We start from the raw sequence: 14,789 nt of genomic DNA on the forward strand, positions 1-14,789 counted from the left end.
CGACGTAGGGGAGCACGTCGGAGAAGCTACAGAAGTGAGCACTGCGCAGTCTCCACTCTAGAGATCACAGCTGTTAGGACGTGACGTAGCGAGGATGGACACGCCCCGAAGGCGAACTGAAAACAAGTCTGTCACGTGTAGCGAGCCACGTCCAGCTAGCGCTCAAGTTCCACTTGAAACAAGGACCGCGTTGTTTGTAACGAAGCCGAAGATATGTGCTTTTTCAAGTTTCATTAATCGTGCCTGAGACTTATTAGGAAGAGGCATGGTCTGAAGGAAGACATCCACTTACATTTACATGTAGTCATTTAGCAGACGCTCTTCCAAAGCGACGTACATCTCTGAGAAAATACACTTTGTGCATTAGGAGAAAGAGACGTAGTTGCAGACACCTCATTCTTAAATACAATTTGTTTCTTTCCACCATGGCATGGCAAAGCGACACCCAAATCCTGCTCCCAAAAAATCGGATTCCATTCCATCGTCAAACAAAACCACAGCTAAGATACGTCAGTTTAATTTCCCGTTTGGATCTTAAAAATGGGGGCTATTAAATCATTTCCAGATAAATATGTAGATCGACAACTTTATCAATCCCGATGGAAAAAGACACAAGGGCCCGCTGCAGTACACCTACAACAACGTAGTGAGAGGACAAAAGTAGTGACAGAGAGAGACGCTTGAATCACCCTGGAGTGAAAAATAATCTATTATATAGATCACAGCACTTTTTCTTACTTTTCACATTTTTTTATACAGACGCTACTCCTGTATTTGTACGTAAATGTCTGTGCATTTCAAAAAAAATGTAGGAAGTTGATCAGGATTCGTCTATTCTGAGTTTTATTATGTAGCTACTCGTGTGATGAACAACATTGGTGCGACAGTATTCTGCTGGGCCACTAGAGGTCGCGCAAGTTGCGTTGTTCAAGTCCGCACCTGAGATATAGTGGTGGAAGCTCTGTATGAATGATTGCCCCAAAGACAAGTAGGCTACAGCAGATCAGTGGTTGGGGTTCAAATCCTGCTTGGGGTGCCCTGCGATGGACGGATGTCCTGTCCTGGGTGCATCCCCTCTCTCTCCCCCACCCTGTGTTGCTGGGCTCCACTTCACTGGGACCCTGCTTGGGAAAAGTGGTCTCAGAGTGCCTGTATGAGTTCAGTGAGGACAAGTTGGCTAGAATTATTTATAGCTGATGTGGGAGATCAATAAAGACATAGAAAATGCTGACTTTTTCCACACACATTCTCTACGGTGACTTACTTCTGGTGGCGTAAATAATGATAAAGTATGTGTTATCTGAGGTTACATTTAACTACATTCATTTAGCTGACACTTTCAACAAGGCAACTAAATTATTTACCTATTCATACAGCTGGGCAATTTTCTTGGAACAATTTAGAGAAAGTACCTTGTTCAAAGGTAGTGTAGTTAGAAGTAGGATTCAAACCTGCAACCTTTGGCTCGAAAGACAACAACTCTAACCCCTCTGCTACCATCTGCCCCCATTTCCCATTAGAGTGGGATGAACGCTAGATTATGCTTAGTTCTTTTTGTTACCACCTAGAAATCCTACTTAATGGCCTGTAGAGCTTCTGCACCTCACTGTCTAGGGTTTAACATAAACCCGTAAAAACAAGCTTCCCGCTTACATAAAGGCATTGATTTTTGCACATTGTTAACCTTAAGTAGAAACAAAAACAGATGACATAGGTTTCAAGGACATAAGTTTATTCTCTGGTTCTTTAGTGTTGCAAACCCCATGACCTTTATAAAAATTCAGTTGTACTTAACTTATGGTTGAAAGTTTAGGATTTACTTTCTACCATAGCATTGTTGCTCAGTGCTAGCAAGCAGTTTAAGGTGAGCAACTGATACCCTTCAGCAGATTTTCAGTTGACTTAATGTTTGTCAATAAACTGTCCTGACACATTCTTAAGTCAGGAAAGTCCATAATAACTAGTTTAAATGTAGGCCAGCTAGTAGAGTTAAGTTTGTGTAGTTTAAGAGCACTGGGAAGATGCCAACCTTTAAATATGAGACAGACAGTTTGTACAACTATAGCATTAAAACTCCCCCCCCCCCCAAAATACATTTAATTACCAGTTCAGTTATTGACACTGAGATATACTATACTACACCAAGCAAGAGTGTGACTGGAGCTTGATAAGTACTCAATGTAGTTTAATTCCAAGCAAATCACAAAGTTAAATCTTTAATAATGTGTATACATCTAAAAACATTGTGGCAGTTTTATAAATTCATACAACACAAATACCTCTTCTAATTTCAGTTTATGGGAAACAGCCTTTCTTTTAGGGAAAGACTGATTAGCATCAGAAATGGGTTTGTACTAAATTTTAAGTCAATAAGCAACAGATAAAATTACTTCAGCAGCAGGTTAGAGGCAAGACATTTCAGAAGTTCTGATTATCATACAGTCAATCTGGATTAGAAACAGGATTTCTTTTCAACATGGAGAATCTGATAGCATCTTGGGCAGGAGTGATAGACATCTTTGAAGTGCTTGACAAAGAAGGGAATCAAGCAACAGCCAACCACTAGCCTTGGGAGGAAAAACACCAAGTTAGAAAAATATTACCCTGTCGAATTAAAATTAAGTTCTACTTGAGGGGGGGCATTCTTACCCGCATAAAATGAAAACAAGGCACATCAGCCATGCAAAGACACCGATTTTGTAGGTGACATTGGTCAAGACTTGTTGCTTGCAAGAAGGGCAAGTTGCCATTCCTTGAGAGCGCCCCAAATTGGTCTCATAACTGACAAACTTCTTGTTTGTTGCATCTAAATAAATATGAAAGTCTGAGTTGCAAAAATTCCACAATATTTCCATGATGCATAGAAAAATAAACATTTCTCATACACCAGTACATGTTATTTTACAGATGTTTACACAACTAAATTTCTAGGACAGGTTTCACATTAATTCAAATCTTTAAAAGTTATTTGAGCAAGTTATAGCCACTGCTAATATAAGGCAGTCCTGCTACCCCCATCAGTTTTATTACATTTTAAACTGGATGCTCACCACCTAAAGATACTGTTTGGTAAGAGTCATCTCTGGAGATTCGAGATGAACTGAAAGGTGGGTGCAAATGGTAAACCTTCACCTCCTCATCCACTGTAAAGAAGCCACATCATTTTGGAGGTCATCAGATAACATGCAACAAACCATCAAATTCTTCAGTTCTCAACCCCCCCACCCAACCATTCAAATGTGTTAATAAAATTATAGCTACACAAATACTGAAAGCCATGTTATAGAGCTGGAATAAGCAAAGAACATTTTCTAGTTATACAAAAGTAATACTGTTCAACAGTATTACATGTTTCAGCAAAATCAGGCAATGTGTAAGATATGATCTTACCTGGTATAGTATAGGGTGAAGAGGAGGTATCAATTTCTTCAGTTTTCTGAGCTTTAGTCATTTTCTGAAGACAAGCACTTAATCAAGCACTCTATTTTCCCCACTCTTCCTCAGTGAGATTTTTCCAGAACTAGCTTAACTAAACTTATAAGCAGAACCATGAAATAGAGTTTGACGACAAAAAAAAGCATAGAGAAAAGCAAATAAATGAACAAGAAAAACCCATTTCAACTTGAAGCAAATGACAAAATATATACCACAGTACCATGTCAAAGCACAAATACAACTTTATACATAGATTACTTTAGTCTGAAATTAACCTCAAGATCACAAGTTTGTATACCCCAAATTTAGAGAAGGGGGACCCCAGCATATCATATTTCATAAACCAACCAACTCACTCTGCTCTACACCACACAGTTGTTGAAAGTGTAGCACTTACAGCACATATACCTGTGCTTTTTACCAATTAGGTCTTTCTTACCCATAAACTTCAGGGTTACAGTACTTTACTTGCATTTACTCAAACAGCATACAAGTTCAAACAATACCATATGTATGACTTACAAAACCATTCTTATTTATTTAAAAGAACAGCAGTGATTTCAACACTCAAAAAGAGACTTACATACATCTTCTTTTAGGTATTGAAGTCATATTCATTAAATCCTTTCATTGACTCACACCAGCTGTACTCAGTTGCACTACCTTTCTACCAGCACATGAGGCTGATATGTAAGACTTCATTAAATTATACCCAACCACTGATGACCTACAGCCTGAAAAAGGCTAATAAATTAGTCACAGGTGCTTCTTACCTCCACAGCTCTCTCTAACTAACTTTGACAAGGGCCACTGGGAGAGGCTAGAGACACTTAATCTCCAGTCTGTATAAACCCTGTTTGAGAGTATTTCTATACTGTGTTTTGTGATGTTACCATCACAAAGATATGTGACTTATGGTACTCCTGAATATTATAAATTAAAGATACAATCATGACTACAAACTGGCACTGTTGTTAGAGCAAAAAGCCATAGAGAGATGTCTCTAACTATATTTTTGATAAACTGTGTATGGATTTTGCTTTGCACTATGAATATGTACTGTTTTGATCTTATATTTTTATAGAAGTACAGAGAAACAGGCATATATCATTAATTTATTAATAATTTTAGCCAAATATATACACCGATTATCCAAATTTGCTGATAAAAAAAACCTATATTTTCAGTTTTTTCTAAAAGAATTTAAGCAGTATATAAAGACTAAGGAGTGTAATAATAAGGCCATTAAGACTGTACGCTATTGTAATATTTTTAAGGTGTTGATGTCATGTTTCTGGTTACTGGATTGTTTTGTAATTTCTTGTGTATTTATTTTTATTTCTTTTAATTCTGTTCCCCCCAAGGCTAGGTTTCATTGTTCTGGATAAATGTTCTTGCATTGTCAGTGTTTTGAATTGTTGTTAATAATAATAATAATAATAATAATAACACAAAACTCTGGACTCCCATGACTTCCGACGTCGACGCACAGTACAAATGACGGAAGTTGTCAAGTCATATTCACGGAAGTTACCACCGGAAGGGGCGTGTGGCTGCAGCACCACCCGCACCCCCTCCGGTTCCGGGGAGAGTAATGGTCTCCGCGCGCTGTGCGCGAGGGCTTGTTAATACTTGTGAATGGCTCAAGTTTCGGAGATACTTCTTGGCCATTAGAGAAACTACAAGCTTAAAGGAAAAAAGCAACCAAAACATACCCACCCATATCATGTAACAGACCTAGTAAAATGGTATTATACAGAATTGCTACCTATCCAAATACGTAAATTCGCGTTTTATATACAATACATACATCACAACTCGTGTTAAATCATAAAATGCGCTTGTGTTTCACAGTAAAGTGCGGGTCTCCCATGATTATTGCAGCTGCCGGTACCGTGTGTTTGGAGAGTCGCGACTGAAAGAAACAACAGTTCTGTTGTACACACGAGGTGAAAAACGTTATGCCTGTTTTTTTTTGTGATTGAAATAACGCGGGCACAGCGAGTGAGCTTAAGGCAACATAAATGTATGTTTTCTTTAACAAAATGGTTGCCTGATTCAAGCCAGGTACATATTTTTCAAAGATGGAAACTTTTTTTTTTTTTTAATATCGCAGAATTCAAGATATAATCCAGTACAAAAACTAAAAGTTTATTAAATACCATTTTGAAAAATCCAGCCTAGAAGAACGTATTCAAATGCAAACAAGTCAAGAGAAAATAAGAAGCTGTAAATTACTGTAGATTTAAATCCCACTATCTGATAAAACTATAGCTGAATTATCAACGGAACAATTCACTCAGTTTTCAAAAGGGAAAAAAAACAGTCCAGTACTATGACTCAGAAAACATGACACAAACATGAAGAGAACTACGTAAAGTATAAAATGAATTGTGAACATGTGTATTTGCATTTTGTGTTATTATTTGGAAGGTAAATGAATATGAAAATGTTTACAGAAAATATAGTAATAGCAATAAAGGATGTTAATATTTATAAGAAACTTCTCTGTTGATTGTTTTGTACAGAATCCTAATGAGATGAAAGAATAGTTCTTACCAGTGTTGCTCAAAGACACATGGCCTGACATCAGCACAGGGAAAAGTGGACTTTCTATCCATTCTTCAAATCCCTCCCCTCTTATCTTCTATTTTTAACACACACATTCCCTTTCATCTAAAGGACACACACACACACACACACACACACACACACACACACACACACACACACACACACACACACACACACACACACACACACACACACACACACACACACACATTGTCTGAACCACTTGTCCCATTCAGGGTCACAGGGAGCTGGAGCCTAACCCAGCAACACAGGGTGCAAGGCTGGAGGGGACACACCCAGGACAGGATGCCAGTCCATCACAAGGTACCCCAAGCAGGACTCAAACCCCAGACCTACTAGAGAGCAGGACCTGGTCCAACCCATTGTGCCACTGCACCACCATGCCCCCTTCTTCAGCCAAATCAATGTGCATCAAATCATTCTTGTCGGATTATCAGACAACATAATTAAGCGTTCTATCTTTTTGCTGAAGCCATATTAAAGAACCAGTTGCCCTTGAATAAGTAATTGTTTTTTCTCAAAACGTTAAAAAAAAAACAATCATCTAGTGTGAAATGCAGAGCTGTGACGTTATGCATTTTGTCAGAGTGGGGAAAGAACATGACAGTATCTAATGGAGCACAGATGAACAAAAGGTTGTCAGGCAAATGTTATCTACAGATGATCCTGAACAACATGCATACGCAGAAGTTGCATACTGATATTTAACTAGTAGATGTTTTATTAATCCCAAATTCCTGATGTAAACAATGGTATTTTAAATTCACTACCTGTTCCCATTGTGTTTCATTAGCGCTGAAACTGCAGCTTTTTTGACAACTGAAGTTTCCTTAAAAGTAATTAAAGCCTCCTAAAGAACTGTAGGTAATGATACAGTGTATTGCATATGTTTCATGAAGTAGGAATGCAGGTGTGATTAATATCAGACTGTTCTTACACCATTGCTTATTTCTCAGACAATGAAAAGGGCTGGATGGAATGTACCTTCTTTCAATGCCAGCAAGGTCTCTGCAGTAAAACTTTTTCATGACAGTTCTTTGTGTGGAAAATGCTTTTGGATAAGACTCAATAAATATCTCACACACACTATCTGAAACCGCTTGTCCCAAATGGGGTTGCGGCAAGCCTGAGTCTAACCCAGCAACAAAGGGCGCAAGTCCAGAGGGGGAGGGGGAGAGGACACACCCAGGACGGGACACCAGTCCGTCGCAAGGCACCCCCAAGGAGGACTCGAACCCCAGACCCACCAGAGAGCAGGCCCCGGCTAAACCCACTGCGCCACCACACCCCCTCATTCAATAAATATCAGTAACATGAAATATTATGTTGTTTTTTCAGCATGAAACCAAAAATATATCTACTGCCTAATTGAAATTGTTTCTTTAATTAGATACTACCATACACAGACATTTTCCTAGCATTCAGTTAATTTAAAAAAAGACTTTCAATGTTGTGAGAATTTGCAGAAAGGTATGTAAACTTTGCTTTCTAAAAGCCTACTTGATCATGCTTCTACATACTCTATAAAACGGGAAACCAGTGTCCTCTTAGTGACATTTTAACATATGTGTTTATTTTAAAGTAAAAATAAACTTTATAGCCACTTGTTCAAAAGAAGCTTTAGGATGAGTGCATTCTGCTGTTTCATTGTTTTCACTTCCCTTACGTTTCTGTGAACTATAAAGCATTTATATTAAAAATTGGCAATACTTTTCCATATTACTCAGGTCTTGAACTCAAGAAAATTTTCATCTTGATCAATAGACAGAATCTGAGATGGAAAGATGTGACCACAATTTCACTTTTACAATTAATAAGGAAGCTAAAATTATTTCTCACATTCATTAAAAAATGTAATGCAGCATAGGAAATGTTAGGTCACAAAAACTGATCATCCCTAACATCTTAGTTGAATGATACATATAAGAGTGACAAAAGCATTACATTTTTAAAAATAGTTTTGAATGCTTTTCTGACATGCCATCGGAGCTTTAGTATGTCACTTTTGGCTATACAAATATGGAAAATTAAATGACTGACAATAGAGTGCAGCAGGGACAGAACAGTTAAATATTAAAGACAGTACAGCTTTTTAGAAAGTATTAGTTTGGTGTCAGCATTTATGAATATTTTTCAGTGATGTAGTAGTAATGCCTCTTGTATATCCCATCAAAATGTTACCATTAAAGTTAAAGCAAGTGTTGTCTTTTAATTAAGTTATTGCTGGACTTCCTATTTATGAAAGAATATTATGTAAATTGGTAACATCTTTAATACAGCCAGTTATACTTAGTGTTTAGTTCTAGTGTCTATTATGATATTTCCAGGCTACAGTCAAAATTGTAATTACTTCACTATTAAGAGTTATAACTACTAAAAGAGATGAGTATTATGAATATATCACAGTACAAGCTGAAGAAGGTGGAGCAGCGTCAAGAGAAGGAGATTACGTCAAAAACCCGGTGGTGGTGTTGCAACAAGAGGGCACAATCTATTACAGATACACATCTCCTCAGTGGGATGTGTAGTAGAGTATGTGGTGATACCTGGAGCACTACATATTTAAAAATCCAGACATTTTTTTTTGCATTCCAGTTTTATTGGTGTCAAAAAACAAAAAAAAAAAAAAAACAAAAAAAACTTCATATGGAAACAAGTCAATTAAAGTTCGTCCTTTTTCTTTTCATTTAATTTTTGCTGCTCGATATATTTTGCTCTCTCAATTTCTTCCTGTAAGAATTTTTTTTAAAAAAATCATCCATTAGTATATATAGCATCACATAAAATTACATATTGATATGCAAGTTACATCACTAGCTCTCTGTATGTACACATGCCTAAGGGTTTGGAGAACCTCCCACATCTACTTTCGAGCTTTTACATATTCATGAATTAAACATAAGTATTCAAAAAATAAGTAAATTAACCTACCTTTGCCTTTAAGTCTTTGGCTAACTGTATTTGTTCTTCTACAAATTCAGTAAATGCTTCTAGGGTTCTCTCTCCATCGTAAGAAACCACCTGCAAACATCATATACAGAAAAATTTACCATATATTAGTCCTGTGAAGATAACTGTCATATTTATAACTGTTGTTTACATGGAGAGGTATACCATTAATGGTGGTACGGTTACAGAATATCTACAAAACCTTAATGACATTTTAGAATTAGAAACTCTTCCATTTTTTTATGTCCTGCTTGGGCCCAACTAACCTTCTCAGAGAACACTGCAGGGAAGAATTTGAAGGAGGGGTTGCGCTCCTGAAGGAGAACGTTGATGTCGTTGGCAGTGCTGTCTATCCTGGCAATGACCACACTCTCATGCTTCTCATACACCTTCCCAAGTTTCTCCCATAGAGAAAAAAAGGCTTGGCATTCTTTGCACCATGGGGCATCTTTACATGAAAAATATGTACAATGTACTAAATTAATGCAATGGCATGTTATCCAATTAATCACTTTAATTTAGCATTTACAATATGACTGATCAAAAACCAACATGCCTTAAAGGAGACAAAATATTAATAAATAGTAATATTTTTAATACATACAAAACATGACAAAAACGTTCTTGTTGTCGTTGAAGGCAACTTTTTCAAAGTTCATGCCAACAAGTTCCTTAACAGGCAATTTGTCCCAGTTTTTAGGAATTGGCTCACTCTTCAGTTTGGGCTGAAGAAAATAAAGAAAAAAAAAAAATCACAGCATAATCCCTGGAACAAACCAAACTACAAAATCCCTACTTTATAGTACCATACTATACCTTTGCTTTTCCATCCAAGTATGTCAAGCAGTGGTCTTTAACCTTGTCCACTGTGACCTCCTCTGATTGCATTTGGTACTGAACGTTGTCAGTGAGGTTCACTATTCTAACCAAGGGGGTTTCCGAGTAACGCACTCGGAAATACTCCAGCATCCGTCCATTTCTGTGCTCATCCGTATTAATTAACACAAATAATACCTGGTGGAATGTGAAATAAAAATTCACAATGCACTGTATAAGAACATTTGTGTATACTGAAGAGTAAGAAGCTTCACAGAGTTACTTTTTATAGTGGTTCACATCTGCAAAAGAGCTAAAAAGCATCTTTCTGAGATCCTCCCCTCCCCCACCACAAACACAGTCTATAAATAATAAAATTAGAAAACTGTCTACACAATGACTCAAAATGAATTTAATTTGTGCCTTTCCAGACTAACACAGACCTTGAAATGATGCAAAATTAGCCTTTATTATTTAAAATGTAGCATTCAGATCAAATACCTTGCCCCTGAATTCAGCTGCAGCCATTTCAAATTCTCCATAGATTTTGTCAAAATTTTCTTCACTCTTGTTTGCGAACAGTATAGCATGACTTGGGACCATAGAATTTAATATTCTTGCAGATGTCTTGTATCATCACCATCGTACAGGAGAAAAAAAAGCATAATTTTTACATACTGAAAACGACCCCGAGATTGCATTGACCTGTTCTAGAGTACAAGGGATACGTACCGTCCCATTATATTCCATAACAAGATCCATCTCATTAACTTTGATAAATTGCATCAGATCTTCCTTTTTGGTTTCAGTGGAGATTTCATACTCTTCGGATTTTTTGGTCTGAAACCAAAGGTAATAAAAAGTAAATCTGATGCAGCTATATGTTTTTGCAATGGAATACTGCATGTGTAAGTCCCACCTAAACAAGTGCAACACAGTAAAATGTGATTTTTCTACTGACTTGGAAATATTTGTAACCAAAAAATGTGTCACTCTTGTTTACAGCTACTTCTTTCCTATGCCATGCTATTGTTGTACCTGTAACAGGTAAACTTAAACAAGATGACTTTTTTAATTAACAGCTTTGACTAAATTGCATCTCCAAGCAATTCTTGGGGATAGACCAAAAAAAAAAAATTACTGAGACACAGTTAAGTGTATCTTTGACCACATCCTGCTTTAAAGGAAATATATGAACTTACCTTTTTAAATAATACCACAGTTTCTGTTGTAATTTCGTACTTATTAAACACATGTCTGCTTTTTGTCACTCCAAACGGCAAATTGGGGATGTCAGTAGCAGCTGCATAAAATACCTCTGCTTTCTCATTGTCAAGTTCCTGCCCAAAAGAGTCAGTTGTTAGTCCAACTGCATGATGAAGAACCAGCAGCAAAGTCTGCAGCTGAAATTTTAATAGTTAATAAAAAATCTTTCACTGTGTTTCACAAAATGAGTGTCATCCTTGATTATGCCACTAAATACTCTCTTTCATTTTCCAAAATAATAATTTTTCTTTTTTTAAATCTTAAATTCAAGGATAAAGTTTATGTTGACACATTGAGTTCTACCTCAAAATAAGTGTAGGGTTGGAAATATGAGAAAAACACATATGAACATGGGGAGAAAATGTAAACTCTGCAAAGACTCAAACCTAGATCCAAACCTACATCCCAGAATCATTGCGATGCCAACACTACCTCAAGCTGTACCGTGCTTCTTCGTTTCTTCTTTCATCATTAATATATGTCCAGCAGCAGTTTCCCATGAGATGAGAACATTCCAGACTAGTTTAAGAAATTTCCAAATAGTAAGCTTATTTCTAGAGATGCACTGGAAGCCCTCTGATGGGCAAAAACATGAAAACATGTACAATCATCTTTTTCTCCTTGCTGATATTTACAGTTCTCTCAGTGACAGGTTTTCTTTTCACACTGTGTGTTTTTCATTAACATTAGTTGGTGTTATCTTTCGGGATTTGTCTATCCTGTGTCTTATGCACCTACTTGAACGATGAACCTCAGTGTAGCAAGTGGTAGGGAACAACAAACTAGGTTTGCTTGAGACTTTCATGTCTGCAGCTATGCCTCCTTCTCTCAATGTAATGCATAAATTCTACTTTTGCTGAGATGTACGTCGCTTTGGACAAAAGCGTCAGCTAAATGAGTAAGCGTAAATGTAAATGTAATGCGGCCTTTATAGCTTCCATGTAGTTGTATTTTTCTCCAGAAACCTACCTTAAAAAAGCCCAAGACCACCAGGTCCTCAGCCATGAGAAAAGTTTCTGCCTGGCTGACATCTTTGATCGGTTCAGCACTGCGGCCAGTCTTCCTTTTTAGCCAGGTGATAATGTGATCTGCAGTTCTCAGATCTGAAGAGGTGACAATTATTCCGGCCTTAATATTCATTTGACAACAGAGTAACCAAAATTACATGGTGCTTTGCATTTTCCAGACACATACCAGGGCAGATAATTGGATTCCATTTGTCTCCTGCCATATAAAATCTCAGGGATGGAGTTCCAGTCATATTGAGATCTTTGATTAGGTCTTTTTCCTTCGATACATCAACCACTCCCAGTCGTATTTTGGAGGACTCTGCCTTAAGTTGTGCCGCAGCTTTGACGAATTCCAATGAAAGACTGTGAGATTCTCCAGAAAGAGGCACATCTGGGGATTTTACATAGAGATCGCCATAAAGATCACGAAAAAGAACACCATGAATTTTATTTTGTGCAACAATAATGGATCCCTTGTGATCAGGTGTAGGAAGATTTTTTTTAATTTGTCTTTAGCTGACACCTTTCCAAGGCAACATAGAACTCCAGAAACACCACACACCTGAGACATGCTCAGATTTAATAAGATCAACCTCACATTTAAAATAAAAGAAACTGCTGCACTCAGAATTTGGACATCTGTCACTATATACAGTACTAGTGTTGAGAAAACATTCAGTTTAGGGGTTCATCTATCAGCTTGCAAAACTCCATTTTTTCGAACCAGAACAGTTCAGCTTTTGGCCATTCTGAAATGTCCAGCAACAGAACCTCACCTGAGACAGTAAACTTCGAGGCCCTTAACCATTACACAGAATGGCGTCTTATTAATGTTACTGCTGTTTATGATTTGTGCTGATTCTGTTTCCTCTTTACGGAATTACTGATTAATGCTGTTTACATTCAATCTTCAAAGTGTAAGATTCAATTTCCTGCAGTTTAACAAGCCAACCCTATGTCTTTTATGTGTTCTTTCTGAGTGCTATACATATCTCCAATGGCTGGTTTATCTTGGAAGTGTTAGAAGTGTTTTCCGTTATCAGTAGTGGAGTACACACACATTGACACATTAATGACATTTTCCATTCTATAGTCCTACTTTTTACTTGAGTACAATAATTATAATAACGTAATAATTTTTCCATTATATAAGTAATAATTACTACATACTTACATATTATACATATATAATTGTGTCAAAATGTATATATATATATATATAAAAATTGTATTATATTGTATATATATAGTATATATATACGTATATATATGAGGTGAGTGCTGAAGCATAGCAGGTTTGGCTGGTGCCCTCTATTTGGCAGGTCCAGGGGTTCGAGTCCTGCTTGGGGTGGTTTGCGATCAACTGGTGTCCCGTCCTGGGTGTGTCCCCTCCCACTTCGGCCTTGTGCTCTGTGTTTCCCGGATAGGCTTCGGCTCGCCACGAACCCATATATATAATGTATATATATATATAGATATGTATACATTAACCAGGTATATGTTTTATGAAGACTCATTTCATCGCTCTTTATAATGAACTGTGTTGCTAAATCTAAAAAGGATTAAAGAGTCCCTGGCAATGTGTCTATCATAAAAAGTACACTGAAAGCCAATTAAAACATGATCATTTTTATGGTATTTTCTGTACTTACGGAAATTTACCAGTACTTTCTTGTATTGTTTGAGCGCCTGGTCAAAGTTGGACTTCTTCAGAATGAGAACTCCTTTCTCCTCCTGTATCAGGATTCTGGAGGCTTTCTTTGGTTTCACATCTGTCCCATTTTTAGCCTGATCCTCCGCAAAAGCGTAGTAGATACAAGCGGCAACAAGCAGTAGAATCCACGTTGTCTTCATGGCAGATCAGTTTCAGCGGGAACGTACACTTCCAAGTGTTGGGTGGTGGACAATGCAATGACATAAAATAAGGTGTGCTTCGGTGATCGCGCGGGCCACCACGTGGTGAATGCTGAGGCTGTAACTGATAGCAGTATGTACTTTGGTAATGGACTTTATCAGAGCCGATTTCCCTTCATTCACACCTGGCAAGGTGACCCCGCCAGTGACTGCAAGGTGCATTGTACTCCGGTGCTTATTGAATCGTGTTTGAATTGGATCAACAGACACTGGAGCGTTGTTCATTTCAGAAGATGGAATGGAAATGGAAGTGGAAATATTGTTATGCTAAGACTGGCGCCATGAGGGCAGTAAAACTTGATTTCACTATCTTTCTATAGCTCTCGAAGAATGTGGAAATGCTGCAGATAGACAGGTGACATGTATGCATCAGGGGAGGGGTGTAAAGTCAATAAAACACTTCAGCAAATCAGATTAGGGTGCATGTCAATCAAACACTGGAATTTTTAGTGAATCATTTTCCGTATCAGCCAATATTCAGCCAACACTGAATTTAAACATGAAATACAAACAACTGCCTATGAGCTTTCTGGTGCTGAAAGCAGTATGTTTGTCTTTTGTAATCAAAACCTCAGTTTTTTTTTTTTTTTTTTTTTTTTTTCAATAAAAAGATAAACATTTTGTTGCAGCTCAGCAATTATTGTGCCGGAGAAGTTTAGAAGGATGACGTGGCTAAACAGGGCATGTCCTGGTTTCAGCTGCGACTTCATGTTTGTATATCTGAAATCTAAAAGTTACAAAGTCACAGAGGTGTATGTATTAAATGCATGAATGTTTTTATTTTTATTGTTCCTTAGTCTGTGG

At 37.4% G+C, this 14,789-nt stretch overlaps 2 protein-coding genes across 4 annotated transcripts; both read right to left on the reverse strand.

The window, feature by feature from the left end:
• Positions 1-2,164: 2,164 nt before the first annotated feature.
• On the reverse strand, positions 2,165-6,064 carry LOC108926694 (lipopolysaccharide-induced tumor necrosis factor-alpha factor homolog). Of its 3 annotated transcripts, none has more exons than XM_018739585.2 (5): positions 5,995-6,064; positions 3,391-3,534; positions 3,051-3,143; positions 2,650-2,806; positions 2,165-2,562 (listed from the first exon to the last, which is right to left on the reverse strand). In XM_018739585.2, the coding sequence occupies exons 2-5, from the start codon at positions 3,449-3,451 to the stop codon at positions 2,472-2,474; spliced, it is 402 nt and encodes a 133-aa protein (XP_018595101.1). In that variant the 5' UTR covers positions 3,452-3,534; positions 5,995-6,064; the 3' UTR covers positions 2,165-2,471. The 3 variants fall into 3 exon arrangements, with proteins under 3 accessions (XP_018595101.1, XP_018595085.1, XP_018595093.1); XM_018739569.2 differs by having other exon boundaries at positions 2,165-2,567; XM_018739577.2 differs by lacking the exon at positions 5,995-6,064 and adding an exon at positions 4,019-4,104 and having other exon boundaries at positions 2,165-2,567.
• Positions 6,065-8,691: 2,627 nt separating this feature from the next.
• On the reverse strand, positions 8,692-13,948 carry LOC108926785 (protein disulfide-isomerase). Its single transcript, XM_018739726.2, has 11 exons — positions 13,724-13,948; positions 12,256-12,462; positions 12,031-12,164; positions 10,998-11,135; positions 10,528-10,635; positions 10,297-10,422; positions 9,796-9,993; positions 9,584-9,704; positions 9,246-9,427; positions 8,962-9,051; positions 8,692-8,760 (listed from the first exon to the last, which is right to left on the reverse strand). Exons 1-11 carry the CDS (start codon positions 13,923-13,925, stop codon positions 8,692-8,694), a joined length of 1,575 nt encoding a protein of 524 aa, XP_018595242.2. The 5' UTR covers positions 13,926-13,948.
• Between the last annotated feature and the right edge of the window lie 841 nt (positions 13,949-14,789).

Source organism: Scleropages formosus, chromosome 20, assembly GCF_900964775.1.
Source record: "Scleropages formosus chromosome 20, fSclFor1.1, whole genome shotgun sequence".
In the NCBI taxonomy this organism is placed as follows: domain Eukaryota; kingdom Metazoa; phylum Chordata; class Actinopteri; order Osteoglossiformes; family Osteoglossidae; genus Scleropages; species Scleropages formosus.

What these genes read in the sequence shown, in the direction of transcription:
- LOC108926785 (XM_018739726.2), bottom strand. Translation starts at nt 13,925, where the DNA reads ATGAAGACAACGTGGATTCTACTGCTTGTTGCCGCTTGTATCTACTAC. An exon ending in ACTTGGATGGAAAAGCAAAG is followed by an intron (nt 9,705 to 9,795) that starts GTATAGTATGGT and finishes TATTTTCTTCAG; the next exon opens with CCCAAACTGAAGAGTGAGCC. An exon ending in CTGCAGTGTTCTCTGAGAAG is followed by an intron (nt 9,052 to 9,245) that starts GTTAGTTGGGCC and finishes TGATGTTTGCAG; the next exon opens with GTGGTTTCTTACGATGGAGA.
- LOC108926694 (XM_018739569.2), bottom strand. Translation starts at nt 3,451, where the DNA reads ATGACTAAAGCTCAGAAAACTGAAGAAATTGATACCTCCTCTTCACCC. An exon ending in CCAAACAGTATCTTTAGGTG is followed by an intron (nt 2,807 to 3,050) that starts GTGAGCATCCAG and finishes ATATTTATTTAG; the next exon opens with ATGCAACAAACAAGAAGTTT. An exon ending in CTTGTTTTCATTTTATGCGG is followed by an intron (nt 2,568 to 2,649) that starts GTAAGAATGCCC and finishes TTTCCTCCCAAG; the next exon opens with GCTAGTGGTTGGCTGTTGCT.